Source organism: Pipistrellus kuhlii, unplaced genomic scaffold, assembly GCF_014108245.1.
Source record: "Pipistrellus kuhlii isolate mPipKuh1 unplaced genomic scaffold, mPipKuh1.p scaffold_m20_p_51, whole genome shotgun sequence".
Lineage (NCBI taxonomy): Eukaryota > Metazoa > Chordata > Mammalia > Chiroptera > Vespertilionidae > Pipistrellus > Pipistrellus kuhlii.
Window position 1 is genome coordinate 709,269 of NW_023425553.1, and position 15,522 is coordinate 724,790.

Below are 15,522 nucleotides of genomic sequence, written 5' to 3' on the forward strand. Positions count from 1 at the left end.
TTGGCTCAATGGATAGAGCATCAGCTTGTGGACTGAAGGGTCCTGGGTTCGATTCTAGTCAAGGGCATGTACCTTGGTTGCGGGCACATCCCCAGTGGAGGGTGTGCAGGAGGCAGCTGATGAATGATTCTCTCTCATCGATGTTTCTAACTCTCTATCCCTCTCTCTTCCTTTCTATAAAAAATCAATAAAATATATTTTTTAAAAAGAAAAATATTATTTCAAAAAATATTTTTATTCTTTAAAGTATTACATATAGTAGTACATATATCTTTTTTTCCAATTTATGTATTTTATTTGTCTTTCATTCGTAGTTCATTTACCTTACCCCAGCCTCCCCTACCCCCTGTCGCATGCCCTCATCGCACACCCAACCCCGGTGTCTTGAGTCCATTGGTTGTGCTTATATGCATGCATACAAGTCCTTTGATTGATCTGTTTCCCTCCCTCCCCAACACTCCCCATAATTCTGAGTCTTATTCCTATAAGCTTGAAGCCTATCTTCTTTGTCTCTGGACCTTCCCTCCCCTATTCCCTTTTATAGGCTGGGACACCAAACTTAAACCCTCATCTGACTCTGAGTTTGGATTCTACAGGTGTAGGTTTCTGTACGTGGTTCCATGCAGCTGGAAAATGAGACCCTAGTGTCCCAGTTTCTTCTGGAAGGATTGACTGACACCGAGGAGCTGAGGCCCTTGCTCTTTGCCATCTTTCTGTTGGTCTACGTAGTGGCTATAGTTGGGAACCTGGGTATTGTCATCCTTATCGTAATGGACTCCCGGCTCCACACTCCCATGTACTTCTTCTTGGCCAACCTGTCACTGCTGGACACTGCCTACATCACCAACACGGTGCCTCAAGTGCTGGTGCATCTGCTGGCACCGGTGCGGGCCATGTCCTATCGTGCCTGCCTTACCCAGATATTCTTTCTCCACTTCCTGGCCCCCTGGGAGTGCTTCCTGCTCACAGCCATGTCCTATGACCGCTATGCAGCCATCTGCCAGCCACTGCACTACCTGGTCCTCATGGGCCAAAGAACCCGGATAGGACTGGCTTCCATCTCCTGCCTCCTTGCCTTGACCAATGCACTCACCCACACCATCCTTGCAGCTCTACTCAAGTTCTGCGGGCCTCGCCTCATCACCCACTTCTTCTGTGACCTGCCTCCACTGCTCAAACTCTCTTGCTCCAGCACGCAGGCGAATGAGCTCGCCCTGTTCTTCTTCAGTTTCCTGGTGGCTCTTGCACCCTGTGTCCTGGTTGTGATCTCCTACATACACGTGGTAGCTGCTGTTCTCAGGATGAACTCTGCCGAGGGCAGAAGGAAAGCCTTCTCCACCTGTGGCGCTCACATCACTGTGGTGTGTATTTTCTACATCACCTCGGTCCTCTGCTACATCCTTCCCAGCTCTGCGTACTCTGGTCTGCGAGACCGGGTGCTGTCGGTGCTGTATGTGGTCCTCACTCCCATGCTCAACCCCATCATCTACAGCATGCGAAACAAGGAGGTGAAGAGGGCTTTATTTGAGGTCCTTGGGAAGGACAGCGCCTCCTAGGCGGTAGGCACATCAAATCAAGGCCAGACTCCTTCTCTGCGGTGAGGCTGGCACATGCCTGATGCTTTGGGGGTGAGTCCAACAACCGAGGAGCTTGGAATTTCACGTAGATGATACATTTGGAGAATCGTGTTTTGTGTGGCAGGTTTTCCCCCATCCCAGCAACGCTCAAAATATCTCTGTGGCATATTTTTTTTAAATATATTTTATTGATTTTTTACAGAGTGGAAGAGAGAGGGATAGAGAGTTAGAAACATCGATGAGAGAGAAACATCGATCAGCTGCCTCCTGCACACCCCCTACTGGGGATGTGCCCACAACCAAGGTACATGCCCATGACTGGAATCGAACCTGCGGCTCTTGAGTCTGCAGGCCTATGCTCTATCCACTGAGCCAAACTGGTCAGGGCGATGTGGCATATTTTTTATTCTAAAACGTTATTTTCCACTGATAGAAGCAAAACATGGTCATTGGAGAAGTTGTGCAGTCACAGAAATGTATAAAAAGAAGAAAAAATATGCTCCCCAATCTTACCATCCAGAGAGAACCAATGTGAACTTTGATGGTTTCCTTCTGTTTTCTTTGTGAACTGCAAATGTATGAGCATGCATATTTAAAGCAGGAAAACACAATTGCAGTCAGAATGTATTGACAGCCTGGCCGGCATGGCTCAGTGGCTGAGCATTGACCTATGAACCAGGAGGTCACAGTTCGATTCCTGGTCAAGGCTTGATCCCCAGTGTGGGGTATGCAGGAGGCAGCCGATCAATGATTCTCTCTCATCACTTATGTTTCTCTCTCTTCCTCTCCCTCTCTGAAATCAATAAAAATATACTTTAAAAGAATGTACTTACAGTTATGGTATGTTTGGATACATTTCATTTTTTCAACTATAATATATGCTTATTATAAAATCATGCTTGACACAAAGGTGTGTTGTTAGGAGAAAAAGAAATTTTCATAGTCTGAGTCCTGTACTAACCACTATGAACAGTTTTATGTGTTTTCTTCTCCACTTTTTCTTAGGCTATACTAACCTGCATTTTAATAGAATATTTTTTACATAGATAGGGTCATACCACATCTAAATTGGCTCTCTGTAATTCTTTTTTTTTTTAATATATTTTATTGATTTTTTACAGAGAGGAAGGGAGAGAGGGATAGAGAGCTAGAAACATCGATGAGAGAGAATCATCAATCAGCTGCCTCTTGCACACCCCCTACTGAAGATGTGCCCGCAACCAGTGTACATGCCCTTGACCGGAATCGAACCTGGGACCTTTCAGTCCGCAGACTGACGCTCTACCACTGAGCCAAACCGGTTTGGGCTGTCTGTAATTCTTATTCCATGAATTCCATGTTCTTGTCATTTGTACAATTTTTCTTCTGGGCTGTTTGTCTTTTTCTGTATCGATTTTTAAAAGGTACTTTCATTTTAAAGACACTAATATTTTTTCTAAATTGTTTGTCTTTTTACTTTTTTTTTTTTTTTTTTTGTGATTCCTTCCAAAACAGGATTTCAGACCTTTCTGTAATTAGACATTGATTTTAATTTTTTTTTCTGGATTTTGTATCCTGCTTTGTTTACAATTTGCCTGATAAATAATTTTTCTAATTGATTCCCAATTTGATGCATTTCTGGTGTGTTCTGCTATAAATCCACTTATTTATTGATCAGACATTGATCATTTTTTTATGTTAAAAAGATCATAAATCATGATCAAGTGAGATTTATTCCTGAGATTAGTTCAATATCCACAAATCAATTAACATGATACACCACATTTAAAAATGAAGGGTGAAAATCATATGATCATATCAATAGAAGCAGAGTAAGCGTTCAACAAAATCCAGCATCAGCCTGGCCAGTTTTGCTCAGTAGTTGAGTGTCACCTATGAACTAGAAAGTCACAGGGCAATTCCCGGTCAGGACATATACCCAGGTTGCAGACTTGATCCCTAGTAGGCAGCCAATCCATAATTCTCTTATCATTGATGTTTCTGTCTCTCTCTCTCTCTCCCTTCCTCTCTCTAAAACTAATCAAAAACATTTCTTAAATCCAACATCCATTTATGATAAAAACTCTCAGCAAAGCAGAAATAATGGGGACTTAACTCAACATGATAAAGAGCATATATGACAAACCCATAGCTAACATGATACTCAACTGGAAAAAGCTAGAAGCATTTTCCTTATCAGTGTACCTGTCCAATTTCCCAGCACCATTTATTGAAAAGACTGTCCTTACTCCATTATATGCTCTTGCTTCCTTTGTCAAATATTGAGTTGAATGGCTTGTGCCAATTTCTGGGTTCTCTGTTTTGTTTCATTGGTCTATCTGCCTATTCTTGTGCCAGTACCAGGCTGTTTTGAGTACAGTAGCTTTGTAGTATAACTTGGTATCTGGTATTGTGATTCCTCCAACTTTGTTCTTCTTTCTCAAGATTGCTGTGGCTATCCAGGGTCTTTTTTGTTTCCATATAAATTTTTGGAGTGCTTGTTCTAGATCTTTGAAATATGCCATTAGTATTTTATTAGGGATTGTACTGAATCTATAATGAGTCGTCAGCTGTTAAAGTATTATTTAAAATGATTAAATATAAAATAATTCATTTTTGGGGAGACACTTTGATTAAATATAAAGGCAGAGGTTGTACTTCAACTGCATTTTCAAACTTCAAGTAGCATTTCAGGATGAATTTCCTTTGTTCAAAGCTTAGTCTGGTTCTGGCCTCCCGCCCTCGGCAGCCGCCCGCCGCCATGGGCTCCGGGCCGCCAGCCCAGACATTCATCATTTTTATTCATACATGCCTTCTGGGTTTCATGTCATGCTTCAATTTCTACGTTAATGTTTCTCCTTTTATTTTTATAGTGTCACTAGAGGCCTGGTGCACAAAATTCTTGCACAGGGGGAGGGGGAAGGGATCCCTCAGCCCGGCCTGCACCCTCTCCAATCTGGGACTTCTCGAGGGATGTCCAACTGCCCATTTAGGCCCGATCCCACCTAAACGGGTCAGACATCCCTCTCACAATCCAGGACTGCTAGCTCCCAATTGCTTGCCTGCCTGCCTGATTGCCACTAACAGCTTCTGCCTGTCAGCTTGATCACCCCCTAACCACTCCCCTGCCATCCTGGTCACCCCTAACTGCCCTCTCCTACGACCAGGCTGGCGGGGGGGGGGGGGGGGAGGTAAGTGAGGGATGACCAAACAACTGAACAAGCAGGCTGCATGGGGCTACCAGGCAGGCCAGGGGGATTAGCGGGGGATGACCAAATGACTGACCAGCAGGCTGAGTGGGGCAACCAGGCCGGCAGGGGGGCAGGAATTGGGGTCAACCAGGCTGGCGGGGGAAGGGAAGGCAGTAAGGGGTGACCAGACTAGCAGGGAGGCAGTAAGGGGTGACCAGGCTGGAAGGGGGGCATTAAGGGGTGACCAGGCTGGCAGGGGGGGGGCTAGTTAGGGAGACCAGGCCAGCAGGGGGTGCAGTTAGGGGTGATCAGGCAGGCAGGAAGGTGAGCAATTAGGAGCCAGCGGTCCAGAATTATGAGAGGGATGTCCGACTGGATCAGGCCTAAGCTGGCAATAGAGGAGTCCCAGATTGGAGAGGGTGCAGGCTGGGCTGAGAGGACCCCCCTCTCCCCTGTGCATGAATTTCGTACACCGGGCTTCTAGTCAATTATAATAGTAAAAATTATTTTAAAACCCAAATGCTCACCGAAACCGGTTTGGCTCAATGGATAGAGTGTCGGCTTGGGGACTGAAGGGACCCGGGTTCGATTCCGGTCAAGGGCATGTACCTTGGTTGCGGGCATATCCCCAGTGGGGGGTGTGCAAGAGGCAGGTGATTGATGACTCTCTCTCATCGATGTTTCTAGCTCTCTATCTCTCTCCCTTCCTCTCTGTACAAAAACAATAATATATATATATTTTTTAAAATGCTCAAGTTTCTCCAAAGCAACAGTCCTCTAGTCCATTCATGCCCTAATCTTCTCTGTGTCATTTGCTTCTTATCCTTATGTTTCTCCCTGAACCCTTGGGAATGTAACCCAAGCTGCAAGGAATAAATGAAGATGGGAATTTAGAATTTAGTGAAGACAGCATTTCAACTCACTGGAGGAATCTGAATTATTTGGTAAATGATGTTGGAGAAAATAAACTCTGATGGAGAAAATAAAATAGATCAATGTCATTTTTTGCACACCAAAATAAATTCTTAGTGGATTAAAATATTAAAGTTATGAGTGTCAAATTTGATAACGTTATAGCGGCTGAGGCTTTCCATTGGACAGAAACTGCAAAAATCATCATAAAAAATTGATCACTTAAGTAACATTTAAAATTTTTAATAATTTATATATAGAAAGGAATTAAGAGCATAAATAAAAGGAAGCAATGATGAAGGAAAGTATGTTCAAATTATGACAAAGACTTGGTTTCTTTAATATATAAAGAGCGCTCAGCAATCAATAAGTAAACTATGATTATTCCAATTAAAAGTAGACAAAGGATATGAATGGACAGTTCTCAGAAGAAGAGACACCACTAATCAAATGTCATATGATAAGTACAACCAATGGACATAAAACTCTGGGGAGGGAGGGTATGTATGGGAGGGAGGGAGGGGGGCAAAAAAAATCAATAAAATATATATTTTTTAAAAAAAGACAAATGTCATATGAATTGGTAAGCCACATTAGAAATTTAAAAAAAATGAAAATATTGAAATATGATTTAGGTTACTATATGAGCAAAGATTTGAAAGGTTGAAAATGTTTTCTTTGGGGTGTATTATAAACTAAATTGCCCTCCTCCCCAGTTATATTTTGAAATCCTAATGTGACCGTATTTGGAGATAGGGACTTAAGGGGGTAATTAAGGTTAAATCAAGGCATAATGGTTAGCCTCTACCAGGATGGCCCCCTTTCTCCCTCCATACACATAGAGGAAAGTCCACATAAGGACACAGTAAGAAAGTGGCTCAAGGAGGAGGCCTCACAACAAGCCAACCCTGCTGGTACCTTGATCTGGGACTTCGAGTTTCCTGACCGTGAGAAAATAAATTTCTATTGTTTAAGCCACCTAGTGTCTAGCATTTTGTTATATTGCCTAAGCTCACAAATAGAGGCACACCTCAGAGAGATTGCAGGTTTGGTTCCAGACTGCCACAAATAAAGCCAATATTGCAATAAAATGAGTCACACAACCCCCGCCCCCCTCCCCAGTGCATATAAAACTATGCTGTAGTTTGTTAAGTGTACAAAAACATTATGCCTAAAAAATAAAAATAATAAAAAACCATGTCCATACCTTAATTTAAAAATACTTCATTGCCAATTCACATGGATAGAACTGGTTGAGAACATTATGCTAAGCAAAATAAGCCAGACAGAGAAATATAAATATCACATGATCTCACTCATTTGTGGAATATAATGAACAACATAAACTGGTGAACTAAAACAGACCCAGAGACAGAGAAGCATTGATCAGACCATCAAACCTCAGAGGGAAGGTAGGGGAATGGCGGGGGGCGGGGGGGTGGGGGAAGGGGAGAAATAAGAGATCAACCAAAGGACTTGTATGCATGCATATATAAGCCTAACCAATAGACACAGACACCAGGGGGTGAGAGCATGAGTGGGGGGGAGTCATTGGGGAATAAGGATACATATGTAATACCTTAATCAATAAAGAAAAAAATACTTTATTGCTGCCCAACCGGCATGGCTCAGTGGTTGAGAGTCAACCCATAAACTGGAATTCAGGGTTTGATTCTTGGTCAGGGCCCCTGCTGGGTTGCAGACTCGATCCTCAGGGTGGGGTGTGCAAGAGGCAGCTAATCAATGATTCTCTCTCATCATTGATATTTCTATCAATCTCTCCCTCTCCCTTCCTCTCTGAAATCAATAAAATATAAATAAATGAAGTTTTCCTTAGAAAAAGAAAAAGCTCATATGTTAAATGAAAATAGTTCAGAAAATATTTAATCCTGAACTTGAAAAAAGTATACACTATATGTCATTTTTGTCAATTTAATATATAAATGCAACTATAAAACAAAGACATTATTTCAAAATACCATCAGCTATTAATGCTGAATGACATGACACAATTTATTTTCATTTTCTTCCATTGACTAAATTGTCATCAATTGACTAGAGCAAGCATGTCAAACTCGAAGGCTAGCACGAGCCAAATAACCAAGGTTGAAGTTTATGCAGGCTGCAAAAAAATAAAAGCTTCAAGTTTCATAGAAACGTAGGTTTATTTTGATAGAGACACGGCTGAATACAAAGGGCTGAAATAAATGAGTTGTTGTTCACATAAAACAATAGAACATTTTAATAAAAATTATTTTTTGAACATTCACTTACCAGACACGGAATAACTGCACAAATTAATAAGCGTCACGCAAATAAACCTATTTTTCTTGTTCTCTGAAAGCGAAACATTTCCTGTTGTGTACACCACACAAGTCAATACAAGGCTAATGACGTGGCAATAGTTGCTAAAATATTCACTGCAAGTATTAGTGGAGAGAAATGGTGCATCTGCACATAAGGCGCTAAGGGAAATGAATGCACCACGATTATAGTCATCAGTCATTAGCGAACGTTGTACTTCTTTATTAATAATTATGTGTAGCAGGATATTGTAAAAAATTAAGTTACAAACATTTTACTCAAACATTTTTTACATACCGTTATATTGGCTGGGCCGCACAAATATTCGTTATGGGCCACATGAGGCCCGTGGGCCGCGAGTTTGACATGCTTGGGCTAGAATAACTGAATTGCACACCTCCCCTCCAAACCAGGGACAAATGTAAGAAAAGGTGGAGGCCGAATAACTGACAATCATGTCAGACAAGAGTGGCAGTTCAATTTTATTTTCTGTTGTAACAAACAAGTAAGAACCGCATTCTCCAGCCATGGGGGAAACGGTAGTGTTGCGAGGTAGGAAGGGGCCATACGAACAATTAGGCCCCAGAATAAAGTGGCAACTTCTGTCGGAAGCCACTCTCCAGGGAAGGAAGCACTGCCTGGGGGGGGGGGGGGGGGGGGGACTATGGGGGGGGGGGAGTGTCTAGGTTAGCCTCAGGCCCCCCTTTCCAGTGTAGGCTCGATGAAAAAGCTTGCGGGCACTGCCATCAGGGACAGCTGGTCGAGACAGGAGGTGATGTGACTTCGGATTTCGAAAGGGTCTTCGCCAGTCAGCCGGCTGAATGAGGGAAAAAGAAAAGCCGATTCAGTGCGGTGGCTCTGCACCCAGCTCTGTCTGCGCCCGCCGGGGTGCCAGGCCCAGGACCGACCCTGGCCACCTGCCACCAACCCCCATGGCCCCCTTCAGAACGCACACAGTGAGCCGGTTGTCAGACACCGTGAGCTCCTTCAAGCCCACCCCTTCCTGGGCCTGGACGTGAGGCAGCAGCAGCCGGCTGGCCATGTCCGCCTCCATGGACGACGGGAAGGGCACCATGAGGTAGCTGGGGGGGGCTCAGTTAAGGGACCATGCCATGGCCGCTTTGGGGGTTCTCCTCAGGCCCGTCTTACCCTCCTGGTCTCTGAGGTGGCCCCTCCGCCATCTAAGCTGGCCCATCCCCTCAGCCACCCCAGCGTCCCCGCTCCCGACCCCCTCAGTGCCCCGGGGTGACCCCCTCCTCCCCGGCCATGGGGCCATGGCCTTGCCCGGCCGCTGCTCAAATAGGATACAACTGGAGCCGACGTCCTGCCGGCCTTGCGGCTGTGGGCTCGTCGTGTCCATCTGGCCGCTGCCAGGCATCGGCGCCCAGCTCGGGGGTGACAAGTGCCAGCGCAATCTCTGTCGCCAGACTGTCTGAGGGACCGACCTCCCCGCTGCCGCCTCTTCCGGGGTCCTCGTGGCCTCCGGGGCCATGTTGGCTGCCGGAGCCTTGCAGGCTGGCCTGGCCTGCCCCATGTTCGGCCACGCGGCCTGCGCCTCCACCCTCAGCCTGCATGGCCCCCGGGTGAAGGCTGAGAGCCCCCTACAGAGGCGACTCGGTTCCCTCAGAAGCCCCGCCCCTAGAGGGTCCCAAAGAAGCCCCGCCCCTAGAGGGTCCCAAAGAAGCCCCGCCCCTAGAGGGTCCCTCAGAAGCCCCACCCCTAGAGGGTCCCTCAGAAGCCCCGCCCCCTAGAGGGTCCCTCAGAAGCCCCGCCCCTAGAGGGTCCCTCAGAAGCCCCGCCCCTAGAGGGTCCCTCAGAAGCCCCGCCCCTAGAGGGTCTCTCAGAAGCCCCGCCCCTAGAGGGTCCCTCAGAAGCCCCGCCCCTAGAGGGACCCTCAGAAGTCCTGCGCCCTAGCGGTTCCCGCAGAAGCCCCGCCCCCTAGCGGCTCCCGCAGAAGCCCCGCCCCCTAGAGGGGACATCAAAGGACCCTGAGTGCCTGCTCATGCGCAGACTGGTCCTGGCCATTCTCCCCGCCAACACGTCTTGGGAGGCCTCTGGCCACGTGGCTGTGAGCGTTTCCCGCCAGGCCTGCCCTGCTCCCCCAAGCTTGGGGGTGAACCTCAAAGCCTGAGCCCCTGCAGCCCAGCTACCCTCGCGGATGTCCAGCTTGCTGACCGCTGGCCCCCAGGCCAGTCCCTGCGGGAGCCGGGCCGGATGGACCTTGTTTTTCAGCACCATGTCTCACTCGGGGTGCTGTCACTCCGTGGTGCCTGACGGGAGGGGGAAGTACCGCTGTGTGTGCTGGGTAGCCACCCCCCCACCCCTGACCAGGGGCCCCCGGGCTCCGGGCACACACCCTGCGTTGTCTTCACGCGACAGGCTTGGGTCCGGGCCCCACCCGGGTGCTCGGGAGGGACCAGCTGGACACAAGGGCTGCGGGAGCGGGAGCACCAGCCCCGGGACAGCTCCCAGCGGCTCTGCCGTCTGCTCACACGGCCCTCGTGGGCTCTGCCTCCCCAGGAACAAAGTCTATATAGATAGGTACATTGTTATTAACTGAATTAGGGTGCTCCTAAGCTGGCCTTTGCTAAAATCTCAAGGGGCCAAAGAGCTACATGTGGCTCTCGAGCTGTCGTTTGCTGACCTCTGTCCTAGAGGATTTGGACAGAGCACTAACGTGCCCTCACGTGCTGCCAGAACGCAAACTTCTTAGGGAAAGGGATCTCTTTCACTCACTCGGGTCCACAGCGCCTACAAGAGTACACGTGACATAGCAGGTGGTCCCTGAGTATTTGTTGAATTAAATGCAATTATCAAAGGAAAGAAGTATTTCCTTTATTGCTTGTTTTGTTTTTGTTCTTTGTCCCTTGCCACTAAAGGTCTTTCACACCCAACACAATGAAGTTTTCCTGCAGTTTTTTTTTTATGATTTTTTTTCTTTTTTTTTTTAGAGAGAGGAAGGGAGAGAGAAACATTCATCAGCTAGTTGCCTCCCCTGTGTGCCCTGATAGGGGATCAAACCCGAAATCTAAGTCTGAGCCCTGACCCGGAAGTGTTAGTTTCTGAAAGGCTGAAGATTCTCATTCAGGGTTTGCACAGGGTTGGCACCTCGCAGAGCCGCAACTCCTAGGAGACTCGCCTTTCAACAGTAATAACAGAACAGCTGACACTGAATGGCCACTTAACACAGGCCCCAGCACGCTCCTAAGTGCTTCACCTGGCGATTTGGTTTGATCAGCAACCCCAGGAGGCCGGCACTCTTGCACCCATTTTTCAGATGGGAAAACAAAGGCGCGGAGTGATTTGCGCAAGCGCAGGGCGGAGCCGGGAGGCACACGTGTGGGGCTGCTGGGGAACAGATGTGCACAGAGACGACGCATGGATTCTCGGCGTGAGTGACAGCTGAGGCAGGATAGGACTGTGCCAGGAAGAGAGGGAGGCATGGTATTGGCCCGGAGACCAGGCAGCACATGCTAGGACCCGACTGGACTGCTGACCCTCAGGGGGTTCAGATTGCAGAGCCGTCTTGCTCAGGAACTCCGAATCAGGAATCCAAGTTCTCCCAGGGGCCCCCAGGACACGGAGCAGGCAGTTTCCACACCTGCCTACATGCCCAGGTAAGCACGGGTTCTAAGCCCAGTGAGGGCAGGGGCAGGTAATCATGGTGACCACAGTGAGGCTTAGTACCTGTCAAGCGCCAGGCTGCGAGCCTTCTGAGCATAGTCTGATGCACACTCAGTAACATTCCATCGAGGCTGCTACTATTATCATACCCATTTTACAGATGAAGAAACTGAGGCTCAGAGAGGTTACACATGTCTAACTGGCAGCATCTGTGTGACTCCAAAGTCACCACGTCCCTCTGCTACCCCCAACCCTCAGGGGCGGGGGGTGGGGGGGACGTGTTGCTAAGTCCAGCTTTTCTCTCCCTCTTGCTCTGGGACACCCCATGGTCAGCAGGCCTGAGCAGAGGAGGAGAGACGGGGCTCCGAGGGATCCAACGGGGGACCTGGCCATTATTTCTCTAGAGCCCAGCGATAAAGAATCAATAAGGAAAATGACTTGCCATTTCCAGCTATCAGAGCTTGTGGGTTGAGGGAGGGACCAAGAGGTCGGCCATCTCCCCCCCCCCCCCCCCCCCCCCCCCCGGCCCCAAACACACACACACAAACACATATGCCTTGCCCTTGGTGCTGGTCGACCTGTGTGTGGGATGATGGGGGGCGGGGCCTCGGCCTGGAGCCGTGGGTCCCCTCAGTTCCTCATTTGCCATTGGGCATTGGAGCCTGAAGGGGGAGGGACCGAGAAGTCCGAGAGGTCCTCCATTCCTCCTTTCCCACCCGCTTGCGGGCCCACCCCAACTGAGGGTCACCCTCTGTGGGGGGGGGGGGGGGGGACTGGCGGGGTGGAGTCCTTGGCCTGGCATAGCCCAGGTCCCTTGCCACCCACCCCTGGTTCTCCATTTGCCATTGGGGGATGGGAACTGCCAGCTAGGGAAGGGACAGAGAGGTGGAGTGGTGGTTTTTGCCGCCACGCCCCAGCGGCCTGGGCCCCACAGATCATTCCTGCAGCCAGGGGCCCACTGTTCCATCCTCCCAACAATCGTGAGGGCCCTAGGCTTTTATTAGTGTAAAATCTTATATAATAAAAGGCTACTGTGTAAATCGACCAAATGGCAGAACCACCGGTCACTATGATGCACATTGACCACCAGGGGGCAGATGCTCAACGCAGGAGCTACCCCCTGATGGTCAGTGCACTCCCAAGGGGAGCACTGCTCAGCCAGAAGCCCGGCTCACGGATTCTCCCACCTCAGTGGCACTGCTAAGGATGTTGGACTGCCAGCTTAGGACCGCTCCCCACAGGGAGTGGGCCTAAGCCGTCAGTTGGACATCCCCCAAGGGCTCCCAGGCTGCGAGAGGGCACAGGTCGGGCTGAGGGACCCTCTCCTGAGTGCACAAATTTTGTGCATCCAGCCTCTAGTATACATATAAAATAAAGAAGCAGGAAGCTTGAGACATAAGGAAGTGTCTGATAGAGTAAAAGGAGTACGGTTTAAGGGGCCTGAGGTTCAAAGACCCTTTAGGTTGGGTTTCACAACCTGCTTTTCAGGTCAGCCTTGAGGGCCAACCTACTCTTTTTTGGCTCAAGAGCTTGGTTTGAGGTGTGTCAGGTAAAAGCATTCAGGTGGTGGGTCTCATACTTCACCAAGGTGAGGAATTTCATGAGGCTTCCCTTCCTTTCTCTCAGCCAGGATTCCCTGGGCCTGTTTTCTCTCTTGCCTCTGGCCCGTGTCCCCCAAACCTGAGCCCCTACTTCTCTGGTTGTCCCTGAGCCAGCAGCACCCAGAGCTTCTCAGAGAAAAGGTAGGTGGTGGCACAAGAGATTCCTGGTGCGGACAGGAAGGCCAAGGGCCTTTTAACATCACTAATGAGGAAAGCCATGTTGCACGTGGTATCAGAGAAGGCCCTTGACTTTATTGCCAGTTATATATTTTTTTAATTTGCAATTGTTTTTATTTTTTAAATATATATTTTTATTGATTTCAGAGAGGAATGGAGAGATAGAAACATCAATGATGAGAGAATCATTGATTGGCTGCTTCCTGCATGTGCCCTTGACCAGCATCAAACCTGGGACCCTTCGGTCACCAGGCTGATGCTCTACCCACTGAGCCAAACCAGCTAGGGCTGTTTTTTATTTTATTTTATTTTTTTAATATATTTTATTGATTTTTCACAGAGAGGAAGAGAGAGGGATAGAGAGTTAGAAACATCGATGAGAGAGAATCATCGATCAGCTGCCTCTTGCACACCCCCCACTGGAGATGTGCCCGCAACCAAGGTACATGCCCTTGCCCGGAATCGAACCCGGGACATTTCAGTCCGCAGGCCAACGCTCTATCCACTGAGCCAAACCGGTCCCGGCATAGGGCTGTTTTTTTAAATTTCTCTTTTTAAATTTAGTTTATTGATTCAAGCTTTACAAATAGTAGTAAATGTGTCTCCTTTTTATCCCCATTGACCTTCCCCTGGCCTCCCCCCCCCCCTCGCCCTACATATGCCCCCCTTCCCCGTGTCTTGCATTCGTTGGTTAATGCTTTTATGCATGCATACAAGTCCTTTGGTTGATCTCTTACCTCGCCCCTACCCCCTCCCAAAGCCTTTCCACTATAGTTTGACAGTCTGTTCTATGCTTCTTTGCCTCTGTATCTATTTTTGTGCATCAGTTTATGTTGTTCATTATATTCCACAAATGGGTGAGATCATGTGGTATTTTTCTTTCACTGGCTGGCTTATTTCACTTAGCATAATGCTCTCCAGTTCCATCCATGCTGTTGCAAATGGTAAGAATTCCTTCTTTTTCATAGCAGCGTAGTATGCCACTGTGTAGATGTACCAGTTTTCTAATCCATTCCTCTGCTGATGGGCACTTAGGCTGTTTCCAAATCTTAGCTATTGTAAATTGTGCTGCAATGAATATAGGGGTGCATATGTCCTTTCTGATTGGTGTTTGCTTTCTTGGAATATATTCCTAGAAGTGGGTTTACTGGGTCAAATGAAAGTTCCATTTTTAATTTTTTGAGGAAATGCTATACTGCTTTCCGCAGTGGCTGCACCAGTCTTCCCACCAGCAATGAAGGAGGGCTCCTTTTTCTCTCCCCATCCCAATTTATCTTTATTGTTGAAAGTATCACACTTGTCCCATCCCCCCACCTCACACCCACCCTTTATTGCCAATTATCGAAGCTTGTTTCTGATGAAGGAAAAAGATGTCAATCCCTAACCAGTCTGGCTCAGTGAATAGAGCGTCAGCCTGCGGACTCAACGGTCACAGGTTCAATTCCAGTCAAGGGCAGGTGTCTTAGTTGCAGGCACATACCCAGTAGGGAGTGTGCAGGAGGCAGCTGATCAATGTTTCTCTCTCATCGATGTTTCTAATTCTCTATCCCTCTCCCTTCCTCTCTGTAAAAAATTAATGAAATATATTTTTTTTAAAAGATGTCAAGATATGGTTTGGCTGAACCCAGCCATGCGGCTTAGTAGTTGAACTTGAACTATGCACCAGGAGGTCTCGGTTCGATTCCAAGTCAGGGCACAGGCCCTGGTTGCAGGCTCCATGCCCAGTGCGGGCGTGCAAGAGACAGCTGATCAACGATTCTCTCTCATCATTGGTGTTTCTATCTCTCCCTCTTCCTTTCTCTCTGAAATCAATTAAAAAATATTTTAAAAGACATGGTTTGGCAGAGCAGAAGCAGTACTCATTACTGCCACCTGCTCAACTGCTTGCAGTGAAATAGCACGGATGTCGGTCACTCCGCGTGAGTTGGTTCTTAAGTCTGTTGCGATTGAAAACAGCAATGAAGTCTATTTCACATTCTCAACTTTCAAAACGTGTTCTATGTTTATACCAAATGCCATCATTGTAAACAAATAAGGAACTTAAGTCACGATTCCTCCTTACAAAACTTTATTAATGCCAGAAACGAAATAGTAAAAACACAATGGATTTTTATTTTTTTTTAACATCAGTATAATCGTGGGTACAAAGACGGCATG

General features: G+C 47.6%; 2 protein-coding genes across 2 annotated transcripts; one reads left to right on the forward strand and one right to left on the reverse strand.

Annotated features, from left to right (window-relative positions):
- Positions 1–620: 620 nt before the first annotated feature.
- Positions 621–1,556, forward strand: LOC118706431 (olfactory receptor 3A3-like). The gene has a single exon (XM_036415743.1). It carries the CDS (start codon positions 621–623, stop codon positions 1,554–1,556), a length of 936 nt encoding a protein of 311 aa, XP_036271636.1.
- A 6,982-nt stretch (positions 1,557–8,538) lies between these two features.
- On the reverse strand, positions 8,539–9,537 carry LOC118706432 (cancer/testis antigen 1). The gene is made up of 4 exons (XM_036415744.1): positions 9,296–9,537; positions 8,917–9,045; positions 8,699–8,780; positions 8,539–8,601 (listed from the first exon to the last, which is right to left on the reverse strand). Exons 1-4 carry the CDS (start codon positions 9,535–9,537, stop codon positions 8,539–8,541), a joined length of 516 nt encoding a protein of 171 aa, XP_036271637.1.
- Positions 9,538–15,522: the final 5,985 nt, after the last annotated feature.